General features: G+C 43.4%; 1 protein-coding gene across 1 annotated transcript in view; it reads left to right on the top strand.

Annotated features, from left to right (window-relative positions):
* Positions 1–19,357, top strand: part of PHLPP1 (PH domain and leucine rich repeat protein phosphatase 1) — a 213,891-nt gene that overhangs the window by 117,270 nt on the left and 77,264 nt on the right. The window contains exon 4 of the mRNA XM_043559032.1: positions 14,330–14,496. Coding sequence (XP_043414967.1) covers positions 14,330–14,496 — 167 coding nt within the window. The remainder of the gene's footprint in view (positions 1–14,329; positions 14,497–19,357) is intronic.

The following is a 19,357-nucleotide window of genomic DNA, read 5'->3' on the forward strand; positions in this document are numbered from 1 at the left end:
TCTTATATACTTAATATTTTTAAAACTTAGCATTTTGTATTGCTTGCAAAAATAACACCCAAGACAGTCCCAGTAGAGTTTTTATTTGGGGTGGGTGTTAGCAGCAGATACCATGAAGAAAACGACTCCTTTGGGAGGATGACAATATTGATTGTAAATCATCCCTAAAATATTAATGCACAACATGCTTTAAAAATTCAGTAAACATCCTGTTGTAACATCCTGTTGTATGCAGTGTAAAAAAAGGGCTCTGTTTGCTCAGCATGGGTACACGTAGCCAGCACGTTTTCTGAGTGGGGAAGAAGGCTGAAGGTAGCTGAGGGAAGAATAGGAATTTGGAAGAGCTCCTGTGAAATGTGCGAGTGACATTGCAGAAATGCTGACCTTGATGTCCATCTCTGTGGCCCGCTTTTTGGAGCACGTTAGTTTTAGACATGTTGATTAATCCTGTGACTTCTTTTCAAAGTTAGTTTCTATACACATCTACAGCCTAAGCATACTAACTTTTTAATTATGCCTTAGTCACTTCTGCAACACTGCTCCACCTTAAAGTCTGTTTCTCCATTTCAAGGAAGATTTTGAAAAGGGGGATTCAGATCACTGATTTGGTGGTGTTCATGAATGTGTGTTTTTACTTTTTATTATGGAAAATGTCAAATATTTAGAAGTAGAGACAATAGTAGAGTAACACCCACATACCTATGACCCAGATTCCACAATTATCAATCGTGACCACTTGTGTTGCATGTGTATGTTATATGGTCCATCGCTATAAATTCATGCCCCATAAGGCCCCAAGTGTCTCTCCTTGTCAGTGGCTAGCAGTTGCCAGTGACTATGGCTCTCACAGTGCCTCTCTCTCCTATCCTTCTTCCACCATGAACCGTAGTATTTTAATTCTAGGCCTCTTGTTTTTCTTTTCTTTAAGTCACTGTGGTGAACCTTTGGTTCCTTGATATGTTGCGTTCACTCTTAATATGCATGGTGTAGGCAAGTCGGGGCCACGCGTCATGCTGAATTAAATATCACAAGAAGTGATGAGTAAATATCACCCTTTAAATAAAAATAACGTATATGGTGAATCACAAATGAACTTTTTCTTTCACGTGCTTAAAGGGAGTGTTTTATTGTCCGGTTTCACTCAAAGAATACTTCACTAACTACTTGAGTCAGATTACTCTAGTGTAATGGGATTAAGGTTTCCAGTATGGAGATTTGTGTCATGAGACCTAGCTGCAAGGAGCCCTATAAGATTAGTCACCTTGTACACACCATCTGAAGTGTAGGTTAGGGGATGTGCTGCTTTTTTTGTCCTCATGATTTGCCACCTTTCTTTTAGGGATGTAACTGTAGTTGCTTCCATTGGGATCATAATGGTAAGAAGCTTTGTTCTCAGTACGGTTCTGCTAAGGAGTCCAGGGCTTAACGGCATGTTTTTGGAAACTCTCACTTCACATTTTATGCCCATTTTTTAGAGAGAGCATTTAGGGCCATTTGACCAAGAATAATTTAGTAGATGTGTGGTAGAATCTTAAGTGAAACCAAGTGACATGGATTTTAGCTTCTAATATGTCCCTGCATCCCACGGAGATTGCTCTCATACAAGCTCTGTAGTGAAGAGATGAGAAAAGTTTGGAAATCCAATATATGAGCTATTTGGGTACAGGAAGGCTTCAAGGAGGTAATGGGCAAATTGAGTTTTGAAGGACGAATAGGAGTTCACCACAAAGACAACAGCGAAGGGCATTAAATTTTTTTTTTAACGTTTATTTATCGTTGAGAGAGAGAGAGAGACACAGAGTGTGAGTGGGGGAGGGGCAGAGAGAGAGGGAGACACAGAATCTGAAGCTGGCTCCGGGCTCTGAGTTGGCAGCACAGAGCCTCATGCGGGGCTTGAACCCACAAACCGTGAGATCACAACCTGAGCTGAAGTTGGACGCTTAACCGACTGAGCCACCCAAGGGAAGGGCATATAAAGGAGAGGTATAAATGGGTCATCTGCATGGCTCGGTTGGTTGAGCATCCAACTCTTGATTTTGGCTCAGGTCATGATCCCAGGGTCGTGGGATCGAGCCTGGTGTCAGGCTCCTTGCAGAATGTAGAACCAGCTTAGGATTCTGTCTCTCTGTCTCCCTCTGCCCCTCTCCCCCACTTGAACGTGCTCGCGTGCTCTCTCTCTCTCTCTCTCAAATTAAAAAACAAAAACAAGGAGAGGTGTCAAGTATGTACAAAGGCACACCTGTGTAAAATGTGAAAATGTAGCCATATCTCAGGTGTCTGAGCAGTGTGAAAAAGGGAAAGAAACAGAAGCTAGATAAAGCAAAAAAAAAAGTGCCGGTCAGTCTGCCTTGTTTCCTGCTAGTTCCATGTTGTTTCCTGGGGAAATTGATTATGAGTCACTAAATATTATAACTAACTTTCCAGCATAGTAATGGATTTGTTACATAAAAGTTCACATTATTCAATCTTTCTTTATTATAGATATGAGCAGCAGTTTATGACATTGGGGAACTTAGAAATTCTGCTTTGAATTTAAGCTGAGGATGAAATATTTTGGGTTACATTAAATTTTGATTTTGCAATACGTAATACTGTGATGAAGTGAATAAAAATATTAAACTTATCTCTTTGTGGTTATAAATATGCTTCGTCTTATTTCCACATTGCTGATCCTGTCTATTCTTTTTTCTCCTGTGGCAACTATGGGTTCTGAATCCCAGTTACTATATTCCTAAAGAAGGGTTTTTTCCCTTGAGTTCTGAGTCATTTCAGTTCAAAGCCATTTAATTTTATTTTCTCCAAAGTTTTATAATCCAGTTTTGTACGAGTCAAAAAATACCTAGTTTGCTGACCATATCATAACAACAAAAGAGGCATACTTTTGCTGCTGGCTTATGCATTGAGCAGTTTAAACTGATCCTGTGTTCCCATCTTGCCTGCTCATGTCTTCTCACCCCCTTCCGCTTTCTTTCCTAGCTCTGTTGGAGTTGTCACCTGCTCTGGGAGATACTGGGAGGGAGGGACGAGAGAATGCCACCCTTTCTTTATGCTGGGCACCCACTTTTTTTCTAGGCTCTACTTCTAGGTCAGGACCTCTGCAAACAGAAGAGGTATGTTCCTCATGTGGATTTTATCTGTATATTGTTCTTACCTTCAATAAAAGACACTCTAGGTTTCAAGTGAGGAGCTAACAGGTGTGTTTTTAAGTTACAACGTATTATTTTAAGACTGGGAAGGGCACTTGCAAGGTAGTCACCAAAAAAGGCAATATTACTTGTTGTCATTTTCTGGAATAATTACCTTAACCATTATTTGGTATTTTCTTTGAAAGCGTTCTTTAGTTTTACCTTAAATTGTAGTCATCGTGAAGTGCTCTTAGTTCAGAGACTTAGAATTTAAGATTAGAAAAGGACCTTATGGATTCCCAGACTTCCTTCCCTCCTAAAAACCGTCTATAGTGTTTCAGAGACCTGTAGTGTCTGACCAGACAGTTCTTCCTTAAAAGTGAGCTGAAGTCTTTATTCCTGTGGCTGCAACACAGTAATCCAGTTTTGCTGTTGGGTACAACACCAGATCTGCTCTCTCACCTGTTTGATAACCTCTGAATATTAAAGTTATCGTGATTTCTGTGCCCTCCCCTACCCCTTAGCAGTCTGTTTTTAGGACGAACCTCTCTGGTAAATGAGAAAAGTCCCCTCTCACTTGGTTCTCCGGTCCCTTCTTTAGCTTCCTTGTGGGTATTATCTGTTGATATACATACTTACAGATACCAGCTGATGAGCACGGAGTATGTGATATTTTCCTTGCTTTAGACATTACATACAATGTGAATTAGCTATTCATTTATGAGGTCAACACCAAAATAAAAAGAATTTTTGTTTCCCCTCCACCCAACTGGTTGATTTATTTTGTTAATAAGATCATTTAGGGCCGCCTGGGTGGCTCAGTCGGTTAAGTGTCCGACTTCGGCTCAGATCATGATCTTGTGGTTCGTGGGTTCGAGCCCCGCGTCGGGCTCTGTGCTGACAGCTCGGAGCCTGGAGCCTGCTTCGGATTCTGTGTCTCCCTCTCTCTCTGCCGCTCCCCCACTCATGCTCGCATGCTTGTGCTTGCTCTCTCTCACTCGAAAATAAACTTTAAAAAATATTAAAAAAAAATCATTTAGCCTACTGAATTGATCTAGTGGTGACCACAATAATGCAAATAGTAACAACTAACATTTTGATAACTGTTTCTATGTGCCAAGTACTCTTCTAGATGCTTTATAGTAGCCTTATGAGGTCTCTTTTACTCATTACATCTCTAGGATGTCGTTGGGCTTTACAGTGAAAGCTAGTAACTCTTGATCTACTGTCACATCCCCATTTTGCAGATGAGGGAACTGAGCTGTAACGTATCAGCACTGCTTTGTGCAGGAAGTTCTGCTCCCTTGCTCTTTTTTCTTTAAATGTACTCCCAATGTTTTACAGTGGCCCGAGGGGACAAAACAAATCAAGACTCAAATGACAACTGGAATTTGTTGAAAATATCAAAGGGAAGTACTTCACGTACACAGTTGTCAGCAGAATCCAGACAGCTCAGTGGTCGAATAAAAGGTGGTTTGTCAGGCAGTGTGTTGAATGGCTTGTGCTGCTGGGGACACAAGCATAGGCTCTGTGCACTGATCGTTGATCTTCTTAAGTGATGATCAAGAGATATTTAAGAAGTCTTGATTCAGATGCTTTCTGGATCACCCAAGGCAGATTAAATTGATACGGTATTGAGGAGGCTACTTGTCTGATTCTTCAAAAACCTGTCAAGTATTGCTGTATTAGGAATTTACCATATATGATCAACCACATCTCTCTCACTGGTCATGTTATATTATTTTTTAACCTTTTTTTCGTCACTTGTTAATTTTTTTTTGTTTTTAAGAGACAGAGAGAAACAGAGCGCAAGCAGGGGTAGGGCAGAGAGGGAGACACAGAATCTGAAGCAGGCTCCAGGCTCGGAGCTGTCAGCACAGAGCCCGGCGTGGGGCTTGAACTCGGGAACGGTGAGATCGTGACCTGAGCTAAAGTAGGACACCCAACCGACTGAGCGACCCAGGCGCCCCTGGTCATGTTATGAAGTTAAGTCATTTGAATCTGAGTATTTAGAAAATACTCAAGAGTTTAGTTTCCATTACATATTTGCCTAGATCGGAATATCCCAATATTTGTATTGAATTTCCTGTAACTACTCTGAAGAGTTAAATTCGTCTACCCATTGGTCTGGTTTATAATTTCATAAAGTAGGGAATAGTGGAGTAATTAGAAAAATGTCATTGACCTCTCCATGTTAAATATACCGAGCCTTGTATGTTAGACTTGGAACTTAAAATACAAAACAGGTAGCTAATTTCTGATAGTAGAATCATTTAAGTATGCATTTATGTTACTACTTTTTCCAGAAAGTTAGAATTTAAGTATTTTTGTGGTTGGCTGTCTTTTCCCCGTGGCCGGGGAGATGCCACTTTCTCAGGTGGCCTCTTTCTAAAGGGACTGTTTACACCTAGTTTGCCAATAAGGAAATGAGGAAGGAACTCTGAGTTCAGATTTGCTCCCACCCAAGCCAAGCCCTGTTTTTCTGTTGTTACTCAGAAACACAATGGGGTTTGTGTGTGCGGAGGGGAGATAACTGCCTGAGTGACACGGGGGCGTCCTGGGAGGCTGGCCGTGCGCCTCCTCAGAACCTCAGAGTCTTTGGCTGCTGCTTCTGGCTCCCAGAAAGGTAGCGCAGGCCGTGCCGTGAGCTCCCCGGACGGATGCCGTGGTTCTGTCCGCTCTTGGTGGTGATGGGCGAGTCTCTGCCCACGCGCCTGGGAGACCTGTCCATTTGGTCAGGGGAGGGGAATGTGGGGGTTGGGGTTGTGGCGGGAGCTCTGAGGTTTGCATTTTCGGCTCTGTGTGCTCTCATCACACTACCGTGCACACCTCCTCTAATGACAGTTGTGTAGGTGTCTGCGTCTCAAGAGACCAAGCTTTTGAAGACACAGAGTACGTCCCTCCAGGACCGGGTGTGGTGCCTGGTTCATAACGGCAAATGATAACCGTATGGGGAAGGATTCCCCGGCCCCCGTCTCCTCCACTCCCCTGGCAGAGAGCGGGCGGGAGCTGAGGCAGAGCTCTTGTTCCACATGTCTTGGTGTCCTTTTCTCTATATTGTGATAGCCTGGCGCTTTAGTAGCGCTTTAACAAAATGGGCACGGTGGCACGCTCCTATTAGTGAGTGTTAATGGCTCGTTATTTATTATTAACTGTTAGATTTTATTAATGTACCAAAGTTTTCTCCATCTGTTAAACGCATTTTGTAAACTGGTAGTGTTAGTACAGGATCAAGTAAAGAGATGTCACTGGGAAAAGGTCGGGTCAATTTAAGGCATTTCTTATATATTTGTAGAAAATGTTTTTAAAAGAAATGATCAATCGCATGTTGTAGAGCCGTGATAGTTTGAATTTTATTAATATTGGAAACTTTGGTTCGATGTAAAGTGTTACAAAATTATTGATGAGGATGAAAGTGAAAATAAGTTGCTAGAATGCTTAGCTAACAAAGACCAGTAAATGCCTGTCTGAGTTTATGTTCTCCTACCTCATGCCTTCCCAAAGCATTTTTAAGGGGGTGAAGATTAAATAAAACTAGGTCAGTTAAGAGGTTAAGAATTTTTTATAGAAGTGTAATAAACTCCCCAGAGACCATCCCTGTAGCCAGGGCGTGGTTTTGCAGCCACTGACGGCCAGGCCAGAGCAATTCGTGACTTATTATGCCAGTTTGTAGCAGCCTTTTACTTTACAGCAGCAGAATTACTTCTGCTATTTCAGCTGCTTTGACCAACCCTTTCAGGGTCATTTTGCTTCACTTTGAGCGTGTTGGGCACATAATGAGGATAAATAGTACTCCACTAAAGTATAGTGGTAACGACAACAGAAAAAACTCCCATGACTGTTTTTCTGAACTTTCCCTTGCTAATAAAAGGTGTTCGCCCACTCCATGAGCATCAAGAATAATGGGAATAATGCAGAGGACAGTCCTATTGCAAGGGAGGATGATTATTGCAAAAGCTTAGCGAGGACAGGTTAGGATAGGAGAGAGATGTTAGTTTAGAAATACAACTCAGCTCAGAGCAGGGACAAATTTTGACAGAAGCGTCCTAAAGACTTGCCAAGAAACAGCCGAGGAAGGTGTTGAGCTGAGTAGCATGTTAGAAATATCTGGAAGCCCAGTAGGCAGCCTGAAAAGTTTGCTGTGCATATTACCGTTTTTATGTTTGCCCTGCAGTGTTCTTTGGGGGAAATGTTTTGAGGGCCAAATTAACTTTTTTTCTTCACCACACATGTTTACAAGTAACGTGGAAAAGAAGACAACCCGAGAAGGTGGTTGATTTCAAGTTTACTTTTAATGTGTCTTCTCGAGTGTGTAAGGTCGTGGGGGCAAATCCCATTTAATTCATCTTTAAAAAAAAACATTTTATTTTGTTTTATTTTAAGTTTATTTATTTTGAGTGAGAGAGAGAACGCGTGTGCACGCGCACACAAGCGAAGGAGGGGCAGAGAGAGGGAGAGAGAATCCCAAGCGGACCTCTCACTGTCAGCGTGGAGCCTCGTGTGCGGCTCAGACTCACAGACCATGAGATCGTGACCTGAGCCGAAACCAAGAGCCAGTTGCTTAACCAGCTGAGCCTCCCAGGCGCCCCTCTGACTCTATCATCCTTAGAAAATTGTCTTGCTGTTAATACAGACTAGCACCGTTTTCCCTATCCACGGTTACATTGAAGTAATCTTCGAAAACCTGACAACTTGGATCCCTTCACGTGTAGTTCGTGGACGGTCCGTGAGCCGCACACCTTCTGTAATTTTCTGCCTTGGTCTAATCGAGCCACATCTGTGTGACCGCTCGCCGCGGCAAGAAGCGTTGACCGTGCCGTAGCCCTTTCTTCGTCGTCGAGGTTTGTGCCACGTGTAGCTGTGGACGTTGGTCGGGGGATGCTAGGTCTGCAGAGCCTCTCCTGATTTTTTTAAAATGAGAAAAGGGGTGTTATTTACGGCAGCTCGTTAAATTTGTCAGGGCAGGTATTTATTCCACTTCGGTGATGAGGGAACCAAAGGACAGACGGGTGAAGTGACTTACCCCAGAGCCACATGGCTAGGAAGTGGTAGAATTGTTATGCCCTGAGTACTTTGAAGACTGTGCCCGGTGTCGTGTCACGTTGCTTGTGTCTCCTCTTTGTGTCTTCCACTGTCTTGATGTCAGGAGGTGCAATAGAAGTACAGTGGCTTTTGCCAAAAGGATTTTATACTCTAATTGTGAGTTCCTTTGAGGACCCTTTCCATAACAAAGCTTTGAGGCGATTTCTGCTTCTGCCTGTTTCTTTCACTTTCTTTCCAAATTTCTGTAACCCTTTAAACGTTTCCTGTCGCCTTTTAAAATACAGTTAGGTGCTCACCAGGTGGCCTCACTGCTGCCCAGGTGGACACACTGTGTAGATAGGTGCGCTTCACCCCTTCCTTCCCTAAAGGCTGCTTGTGGTCCACAGATGGTCTCTGCTTCTCTTCTGAAGGACTGTCTCCTGTCACTGCCATTCCTGAGGCTTAAGATTATCCTAGGGATGACATCTGATCCTCTTTGGTCAAAGGAATTATGCTGTTGTTTTATGAGGAGCGTCCTAAGTACAGGCCCCCATTCAGACTCAGGTTCTGCCGCCGCTTTACCCATGTGACCACGGGCACACTCTGTGCCTCAGTTTTACCTTAATCTTTGAAATGAGGATAAACCATTACTGTACTGAGTTGTTGTAAAGATTACATATGATGTCTGCAGCAGCTAAAAGAGTACCTCTCACAGCTGAAGCACCCCCAAATGATCGATGTTATTATTGTTTTCACTACTTTAGAAAAAGAGTAGGGGCACCCGGGTGGCTCAGTCAGTTAAGCGTCCGACTTCAGCTCAGGTCATGATCTCATGGCTTGTGAGTTTGAGCCCCACATCAGGCTCTGTGCTGACAGCTGGGAACCGGGAGCCTCTTCGGATTCTGTGTCTCCCTCTCTCTCTGCCCCTCCCCTGCTCACTCTCTGTCTCTGTCTCTGTCTCTCTCTCTGTCTCTCTCAAAAATAAACAAAAAAAAAGTAATAAAAGGCTCCTTGCTCCAAGGTGTATCCAGGTGGCTTTTTGATTTGTTACTTATTTAGGTCTTTCTTGTGAAGGATCTTAGTTTTAATAGGTGCTATGTGTGTGGGTAGTTCAGCTGGTAGTTCTTTCATTTGGGGTTCAAGCAGAACCTCTTGGTGGCATGGTCTTTATGTGCCCAGGCTGGTCTGGGTGGAAACACTTATGTTTCCCCTTTGTTGCAGGGACCAGGCAAAGGTGCAACTCATGATAGCTTTTGTGGTCACCCCGGCAGCTCCCTGCCCGGCTGCATCATTTCTGTTCTTGATACAGCTGTTCCCAGCCCTGCCACGGCTCCCACAGACTGCTCGTGTTTGTGGCAGCCTTGTTAGTGCGGTTTCTTCCCCCTTGTTTCCAGCAGCAACAGCTTGTGGTCCAGAATGAGGAAAGGAATCAAATCCCACTTGACATTTAATCATTATCTTTAGTTGCCCAAAGAGTATTTAGTGTGATGCTTCAGTCGAAACAGAATTGGTCCTCTTCAAAGTAGTCTGTCTCCGTGTGAAAGAATCCATGAGGTGGGTTAGATGTGAGCTGGTGATGAAGGAAGGGCTATAAAGTCTAGTGGCCATTCTTCTGGCACATACTTCTCTGAGGTCTCACCAAGTGCTGAGCATCGGTGTATCAGTGAACAAAATAGGCAAGAGTCCCTGCCCTTGGGGAGCTTCCAGTCTAGAGACAGGGACTTTTCAGAACTTTTCCACACCTCCCAGTTTGCTCACGTTAAAAGCCCGAGTGTTTACAGTGCCCTAAAAGTCCCTGAAGGATTTGCTGCCCACTGCCCCCCCCCCCCCCCCCCCCCCCCCCCCCCGCCGCCTTACCTTTCTGATCTCATTGCAGGCCATTCTCCCCTTACCTTACTGGTCTCCATGCTGTTCCTCGAACATGCCAGGCACATCCCTTTCTAGTTTCTAGGGCCTTTTTGCTTGCTGCTTCCTCTGCCTGGAGTGTTCCTCTAGACAAATCCTTTCAGGTACCTTCTTCATGTCCATCATGTCTAAATATTACCTTTCCAGTGAGGCCTGCCCTGACCAACCTATTTAAGTTTTTTTCTTTCTTTTAACGTTTATTTTACTTTTGAGAGAGAGACAGAGAGACAGAGCATGAATGGGGGAGGGTCAGAGAGAGGGAGACACAGAATCTGAAAGAGGCTCCAGGCTCTGAGCTGTCAGCACAGAGCCCGACGCGGGGCTCGAACTCACGAATCGTGAGATCATGACCTGAGCTGAAGTCGGACGCTTAACCGACTGAGCCACCCAGGCGCCCCCTGACCAACCTATTTAAATATAACCTACCACCTTTCCAACAATCCTGACCCCCTTTTCCTTGCTCTATTTTCCATAGTATTTGCCAGTTTTTAACATACAATTTACCTATTTACAGGATCTAAGTTTAAAGAAGGCAGGGATCTTCATTTTGTTTACTGAAGGCATGCCATGTGCTTACCTAGGTCAGTTAATTGGCACATAGTAGATATCCAGTAAACATGGTGAATGAATGAAAATGAAAAGTATCGTGGAAAAAATTATGAAAGGTGTATTAGTTTCCAAGTTAACCAAACCTTGGTGGCTTTAAAGCAACAGAAATTTATGCAGTTCTGGAAGCAAGAAGTCCACAATCAAGATGTTGGCAGGACTGTACTCATTTTGAAGGCGCTAGGGGAGAATCCATTCCTTGCCCCTTCCAGCTTCTGGTGGCTCTAAGCATTCTTTAACTTGTGGCTCCTGTTACTCCGTCTCTGCCCCCGGAGTCACATGGCCTTCTCTCTGAAAACTCCCTCCGCCTCTCTCTCTTACAAGGACACATATAATCACACTTAGGGCCCATCTGCATAATCCAGGAGAGGCACCTCCTGTCAAGATTCTTATCACATCTTTCGTCATACAGGGTAATATTCACCCCTGCCATATGAGATAATATTTACAGATTTCAGGGATTAGGATGGGGAAATCTGTGTTTCGTTCTGCCCCCAATCCTTCTTGGGGCCACCATTCAGCCCTTTGGGGTTCAGGGGATCCTTTGGTTACAGGAGGAATTGCTGACCCCGGGATACCACCTAGTGGAACACTGAATGCCAGGAAAACCAGAAGACTGCTCTTACCCGTTTTCTTCTTACTGAAATGTTAATTGAAGTTACATTTTGTTTTCACATTTCACATTAAACACACATACGCATGCACAGAGAAGAGCACACAGGATGATATATATATATATATGTATATATATGTATATATATATGTGTATGTATATATATATATATATATATGTATATATATATATATATATTTATTTACACTTATTTGTTTTTGAGAGAGTGAGACAGCACCAGCGGGGGAGGGGCAGAGATAGAAGGAGACACAGAATCCGAAGCAGGCTCCAGGCTCTGAGCAAGCATTCAGCACAGAGCCCGACGTGGGGCTCGAACCCATGAACTGTGAGATCATGACCTGAGCCGAAGCTGGTCACTTAACCAAGTGAGCCACCCACGCGCCCCGAGCACACAGGATAATATTACAATTTCCGTGTACTTGTCTTCCCCAGTTGTTAACATATTTCCCTATTTCCTTCATATCGTCCGTTGTCCCTCTTATAAGGAAATAATCATTTCAGATAAACTCCAAATCTCCTATCTTCCCATTCTTATGTCCTTTTTCCTCTCTACCCACATAGAAGCAATCACTATCGGTAATTTGGCACGTGATCAGTGCATGGTTTATGTGGTTAAAAGTTACCTCTCTATAACTATTTGTACATAATATATGGAGTGGTGTGTGTGTGTGTGTGTGTGTTCTCTCTCTTCCAGCTGCAGAATATGTAAATCCCAGAGAGGGCCTCTGGTTAGCCTACCTCGGCTCACATGCCAGTCAGTACAGTACCTGTTGGATCAGTCCGTGGGCTCGGTCGATGGGGTACCCTGATTGCTCATGCCTACTCCCCCTGCGGCCTGGGGGTCGGCATGCTTCGTTTGCAGCTCCTGTCAGAGTCTCCCGTGTTGGAAGGATTGCCATAGGAGCAGGTGGGGAAAGGATTTGGGGCAGACAAAAACACAGATTTCCACTCGAGTTTCAAGTTTGAGCTGGGACATTAGGTCCTCTCGGAAGCCTTCCCTGACTTCTTAGATCATGCCCTGTCCCTTGCACTTAACAGCTCTTGTAGCTCTTATCATGTGGTGCCTTCGTTTCCCCCTCCTCCTCTGGAGGTGTGCTCGTGCAGGGCAGAAACTGTGTCTGCCTTGCTGTTGTACCGCAGGAGGTGTGATGAGGTGTGGCGGGCCCTTACGTGCTCACCGTGTGTGTACCTTACTTCCTTCGAGCAGGTTGTGTGGTGCGTTTGCCCCTGCCTTTTCGGACCATTACATGCCCCGTGGCTCTTTTGACATCTTTTGGTATATATGGGTGATTTGGCCCTGACTGGGATTTTCTTTTTTTTTGCGTGTGTGGAAAACAGTTTCTTCTCTTTCTTATTTCATAGTGAAAACTCAAGGAAAGATGTAATTGCTAAGATGCAAACTCATACCTCCTCTGTCAAGTCTTTGAGTTGGGCCCTGCCAGGCCTTTCCCATCCCTGTCTCCCCTCAGCTCTCCTGTGTGCTCCATAATTTGTTTCTAACCTCAAATGTGCCATCAGCAGAATAGGTTTTATGCAGGCTTACTTCTGAATACCTTCTGAGCATCGGGAGAACTTGGATTTCAGTAGATAGGAGCTGCGAATCATTCTAATGATTCTAAGAATCATTCTAATTCTAAGCTGCAAATCGTTCTATTTGGAACCGGTAGTAGGGATAATATTAGTGACGGTCCTGGCAGTCACCGTTGGCTGAATGCTGTTTCTGCGCCGGCACGTAGATGAAGGTGTCGTCCCGATGTCTGTTACACAGGTGAGAAAACTGGAGCTTGGAGGGCTCAGTGATCTGTTCAAGTCCTCTCAGCTCCTAAGTGGGGGAGCTGGGAGTCACAGTCCTGAGGACCACGCTCTGCGTCCTTCTGTAATTGGGAAACAGAAGGCTGGATTTGGTAACAGAAAAGGACATCAGACTGATCACAGATGAGGAGTGCAGTTTCTGCCATAAAGCGGTGGTGAACATAAAGAGCATGCGGGAGAATGAACCCAGAGCTTAGAATAATACTCCCATGACCTCTGCGAGGAGAGAAGCAGCCAAGGTGTGTGTAAGTGGGGCTGATGTCCTTTTCTGTTACCAAACTCCAACCTTCTGTTTCCCAATTACAGAAGGACGCAGACTGGGACTCCCAGCTCCCCCACTTAGGAGCTGAGAGGACTTGAACAGATCACTGAGCCCTCCAAGCTCCAGTTTTCTCACCTGTGTAACAGACATCAGGACGACACCTTCATCTACGTGCCGGCGCAGAAACAGCATTCAGCCAACGGTGACTGCCAGGACCGTCACTAATATGCCCAGTCATAAAGTGGCACCACGTGACCTGGAATTTTGGAGAAAGCGTTTGAGAAATACAGGGCATCCAGCACCTTTTCCGTCTCCTGCATGCTAGTTGGTCTGCAGACCTGGGACTCTGGCCACAGTAAGAGTCATTTAACCGGGAAGACTTACATGGAGCAAAGCACAGTGAATGTACGAAGCTCTGTGGGAGACACAGCCAGAGAAGTTGAGAGCAAGTACGCAGTGGAGTCTGATCATATGCTACCGTTGTTATTAAAGACGTGTACGAGGCCATCGACGCTTTATTTGTGCTGTTTTAATTCAGTGTATACAAGGGCTTTGATAGGTTCCATCTGGATCTTAGTGTCTATCTCCTAACCTTGTATTTCCTCTAAAGTCTTGTATTATTTAGCTCTGAATTCTCTTACCATGAATGTTTTCAGGAACTTAACCCCTACAGTGGGAGAAGATGACTGATACCCCTGAACCCGATAGGATAATCTGTGCTCTTTGCAACCTGTCTCCTATACTCGGTTACTGCGAGTACCTTCCAGGCAGGGATGCTGTTTTCTGCCTTTACAGTACTTGGCTCAATTCTATATTAAGTAAATACTGGTTTATAGTTGGGCTACACATGCCCCGTGCGCAGTAGGTCTGTGTTCCCAGGGGGGTATCGTGTTTCTGTCCAGAGAGGGCATCTGTGGGATAAATGGATGCTATTAAAATCGGGCTGGGTTTTATCCCCTCCAGGTGGCTTCACAGCGCATTAGCTCAGTGGACCTCTCGTGCTGTAGCCTGGAGCACCTGCCTGCCAACCTCTTCTACAGCCAGGACCTCACGCACCTCAACTTAAAACAGAACTTCCTAAGGCAAAATCCCTGCCTGCCAACTGCCAGGGGGCTCAATGAACTGCAAAGGTAAGCATACCGAAATGGGTAGATGATTAGAAAGGGGAGAGGATGTCAGTCTCTGGTTGTTTCTGGAATATTCTGACCTAAAAGCCCACAGTGTATAACTTTTCTCTTTCAGAGGGCGGGGTAATAGGACTTTATTAAAGCAAGGACATTATCAGTTTTACTCTGAAAATTTTTTCAAGGTCCCTGCCTTTGAAACAAGTGATTTATGATATTCATTAACTGGATGGATCTGTGTAAGAAGAATATTTCTCTTAAAAACCCTTCTGCTTCTTAACCTATCTGTGGCAAGTTTGTTATTTGGTGTCTTCCAAACTGCAGAGGTTCAGTCAGATTAAATTATTTCTTTTGAAATTTATAAAAGTTGAGGGTTTTTTTTTTTTTTTTCTGTGAAAAGACATTTCCCTAGCAGTTTAAGAATTAAGGTTTAAATCCACTAACACCATGTCCTCTGGGTGATTAGTGTTGGCTTTCAAGAGTCAAATGTTAGAGGTGCCTGGGTGGCTCAGTCAGTTAAGCGTCTGACTTCGACTCAGGTCATGATCTCGTGGTTCTTGAGTTCCAGCCCTGCATCGGGCTCTGTGCTGACAGCTCAGAGCCTGGAACCTCCTTTGGATTCTGTGTCTCCATCACTCTCTGCCTCTCCCCTGCTCGCTCACTCACTCTCTCTTTCTCTCTCTCTCAAAAATAAGTTTTAAAAAATTTTAATTAAAAAAAAGTAAAATGTTAAATGAAAAGCATCTGCTCCTTTATAACTGGGGAGAAGGGACTTTATTTGAGTATACCTATACCTAAAGCAGGTTTAAGAATTTACTATATTCATTTCTTTTTTAGGGCAATGATCATTCTTTATTCTGTGGTAAATTAAGCCTCTGATACTTACATATTTATTGCAGATTAATGAGACTATAACTGCAGAAGAATGTAACTTTTAAATAAATAATGAATTTTTCATTTTTTCTAAATGACTGCTAATGATCCCAGATTAAACTATGCTAACTTACCACTGTGATTACGTGTTTGTGGTTTTTAACATCCAGAAAGAATAATCTAGTAAATATTTATTATAAAGTGTGTGCTGGTATGTAGTTGGAAAAGAGAAGAGCATTCTAATTGTCTTTTCAGATTATTGTGAATAGTCTTCTTTGATCCTATACCAAAACTTGACAAGTGGTCATCTCTTAAATGTTGGTTCCGGTATGGAATCCAAAACCCTGTCGTTGAACTTTAAAAAATTCTTTTGCATTAGGTTCTTTTGGTCTTTCTTGCACTTTGAATCCCTGCCCACGTATCATTTTACTGTATTAATTGTTGGTCATTTGGAAAATTCTGGATCATTAGATAATGAAGATATTACAAACGTTAACACATTTTACTGTGCAATTTCAAGACCTCCCAGGTGTTAATATCACCACTGATCTTATCAGAAAAATCTTTAAGTATTAGGAAGCTATGAAGTTCACGGTAGGAACAAGTCTTCCAAAATTTTGATTTTTGTTTTGGAAGCTTGACGGCTATCCTTGGCAACAAATACTGTCAGTTGTTTCTCCTGAAATGACCTTCTCACTTGAGTGTTGTAGAGAAACTGTCTGCCAAACACCCGGGTCCGGGTAGCGGGCTGGTCAGTTGTCCTTCCATGTAACAAAGGTATTCCAGGAGTTATTAACTCGTTTGGCTCACAGCTCAGATAATCATGCACGTGTTTTCTTTGAGATAAACATCCTACTGTGGTACACAGCAGAGATGCCTTTTACATGCTTCCTGTTTTACCACCCAGAAGATAAAGGAGATGTGCACTCAAGGGTCGAGATGCAGCGCAAATAACTTTTTGTGACATCATGAAGGACATTTTTAAGGAAAAAGAACATTACCGACTATTCTTTGCCTTGAACTGAAGTACAGTTGACGTCTCTTTGTTTCAGGTGTACCACGTAGTGGTCCGACAATTATATACCTTACAAAACTATATACGCTAATATATACGTCACCACAAGTTACCCTCTGTCACTCTTCGAACTGCGCACTATTACAGGATTATTGACTCTATTCCCTGTGCCGTCTACAAATATTTCAAAGAGTATTTTTGCTGTGATTGCCTGGTAGAGCCGAATACAGTGACACGTGGCAGGCAGGTGCGGTACTGACCTGGTTATTTAGGCAGTGAGGACTCCCACCAGGATGTTTCGCTCAACTACCTCCTTATTGTTCCCTGGAGCCAACGGATACAATGAGAGGAAACCACAGTGAAATCCTTGAACTTAGGTTTTTATATGCCCTAAGTATTGATAATAACGTTTTTACTGACATTATCATAATAAAGTTACTATGGTTTTTATTTTTGCCAAAGCGTCGACTGCGTCGTGATTCAGTCTGTTTTTGAGGTTTGAAATTATTTTGAAATATTTTTGTGTATTTCATAGCACTGCAGCCTTCTGCACTTTCATTACAGAACATCAAGAACTCCTAAGACACCAACAAAGAGGCGTTAGAATTCATTCAAACCATTGTTTCGTTTTAGAGATGAGTTGGAGGGAGACGTTAACTGTCAAATTCCGATTAATGGTTACATCCTGTGAGGCAGTTAGGGGGTAGGGTTAGGAAATGGTCTGAAGACGGTTTCAACGATATTCATAGTATTTCTTTCTTTCTTTTTTTTTTGTTTTTAACAATTTTTTGTAATGTTTGTTTATTTTTGAGAGAAAGAGACAGAGTGAGAGTGGGGGAGGAGCAGAGAGAGAGAGGGAGACACAGAATCTGAAGCAGGCTCCAGGCTCCGAGCTGTCTGCACAGAGCCCGATGCGGGGCTCAAACTCATGACCTGAGCTGAATTCAGATGCTTAACCGACTGAGCCACCCAGGCGTCCCCATAGTATTTATTTCTTTAAAGAAAATTAGATGGGGGTGGGGGAGAGGGGAAAATGGGTGACAGGCATTGAGGAGGGCACTTGTTGGGATGAGCACTGGGTGTTGTATGTAAGCGAAGAGCCATGGGAATCTACCCCAAAAACCAAGAGCACACTTTGCACACTGTACATTAGCCAATTTGACAATAAATTATATCTAAAAAAATAATAAAATAAAAATTAGGGGCAATTATGACAAAAAATGTTAATATTTGGAAAAGCTGAATAGTAGATACTTGAATGATCATTATTATTTTCTGTATTTTTCTATTTGCGTGTTTCATAATTTCAAAATTAAAACCTAAACACAAAATCAAAGTGCTTCTAATTCCACGGGGGGCTGCGACACTTCCAAGGAGCCAGCATTTGTGGACTAAACACATAAATACGCAGGTGAACAGATATTTGGGCCGTTGTCCTGCCTGTTAATTAGCTCTTTCCGAGTCTCCTGATTGGCCCTCTCTATCTGTTGATGCTACATCGATACATTTCTCTTCTACCCTTACTTCTCCTGTGCTCCCCATCTCTCAGCACACAGCCTCTCCACCGGCTGTCAGAGGAAGGACTTCCCTCTCACCTGGACACGGCGGGGGCTTTGCAGAACGGTGGCCTTCCTGTCATTTTCCTGCTGCAGCCCACGCTCTCCAGTTTTCTTGCCTGCTGTTTCGTACATTCCTTGGTTTTGTTTCATACTTTAAAAATTTAAACTTTGTTTCCATCAAAGGAACGTTCTAGGCAGATATTTTCAAAGATCGTCGTAAGAAACTTATAATAAGACTTACATAGAGTTCTTACGATAAGACTTATGTAATAAGAAATAGGTGTTTGGACCCACAGCCTGTCCTTATGCCCCAGTCCTGCTCCCCAGGCAGCCGCCTCTGAGTCTTTGGCTCTTTTTGCTGTTTTCCTCCATCTTCTGAAATACTCTGCATATACCGCTATTTTAGCATTTTTTGTTATTGGGCATTATCCGCTGACTTATTACATGGAAGGGGAAGATTTCACCCTTTCTCATTGTCACGCCATGTGCACAAACTGCTGCTTCACCCATGACGAGGCGTCAGCTTTGGTTGTCCTTATCGTGAGCATGGAGCTGTGGCCCACAGCTGAGGACTCAAACCCAACGGTTCCGCTTTCTTTCTTGTGCTGCCTGGAGGGTAGCCTCTTGCTCGTGTGCTTTCCTTTTTCTCTAGCCTTTCTAAGTTTTCTGACAGAACCCTAACATTCTCCTTGACACCTTTTTCTTGGACACCTCTCCTGGAGTCAGGGTGGGGACTTGCCTTGTAGGCCTGATGCACAGCTGTTGTCCTGGGGTGACCTTCTGGCATTTTCCTGGTAGTTCCCTTTTTGTCTCCCCTGTGTTGGACCTGTAGTTTTCTGACATCTAGTAACTTGAAGAAAGGTTTGGTCTACTCCCTCTTTTTAATGGGGTATCTTCCTGAGAAAGGGGACATGGTATTAGACCATGTCTGAAAATGCTATTTTCTCCCTCTTGAGTTGGCTGGCTTGTAGGTAGGAAAACAAGTGTCCCTAGAATTTTGAAGCCAGTGCACCATTACTTTCTAGCTTCTACCGTTGCTGTTAAACAGTGTTACACTATTCTGATTCTTCTCTTGGTACGTGATCTTTTGTCTTTCCTTTTTGTTTGCTTGTTTTGTTGGTTTTAGACAACCTCCAAAAGATTTTAGGATATTCCTTTTATGGAATTATTATCCTAATATCTCTATTAATTTCAGCCATTCTGACGAATGCTTGATCTGAAAAAAGGTGTGTTTTTCAGTTCTGGAAAATATTCTCGTTATGGTGTTTTGATAATTTTCTCCACTGCCTTGTGTTTCTCTTTTCTTTCTCTGAATTCCTGTTAGTTTGGGGGGGTGGGGGGAGGACTTCCTTGTTGGTCTTCTGATTTTCCTTTCCCTTTGTCTTAAAGCCCAATTTCTTGATGGGTGTTCTCTGCTTCA

This window comes from Prionailurus bengalensis, chromosome D3 (assembly GCF_016509475.1).
Source record: "Prionailurus bengalensis isolate Pbe53 chromosome D3, Fcat_Pben_1.1_paternal_pri, whole genome shotgun sequence".
Classification (NCBI taxonomy): Eukaryota; Metazoa; Chordata; class Mammalia; order Carnivora; family Felidae; genus Prionailurus; species Prionailurus bengalensis.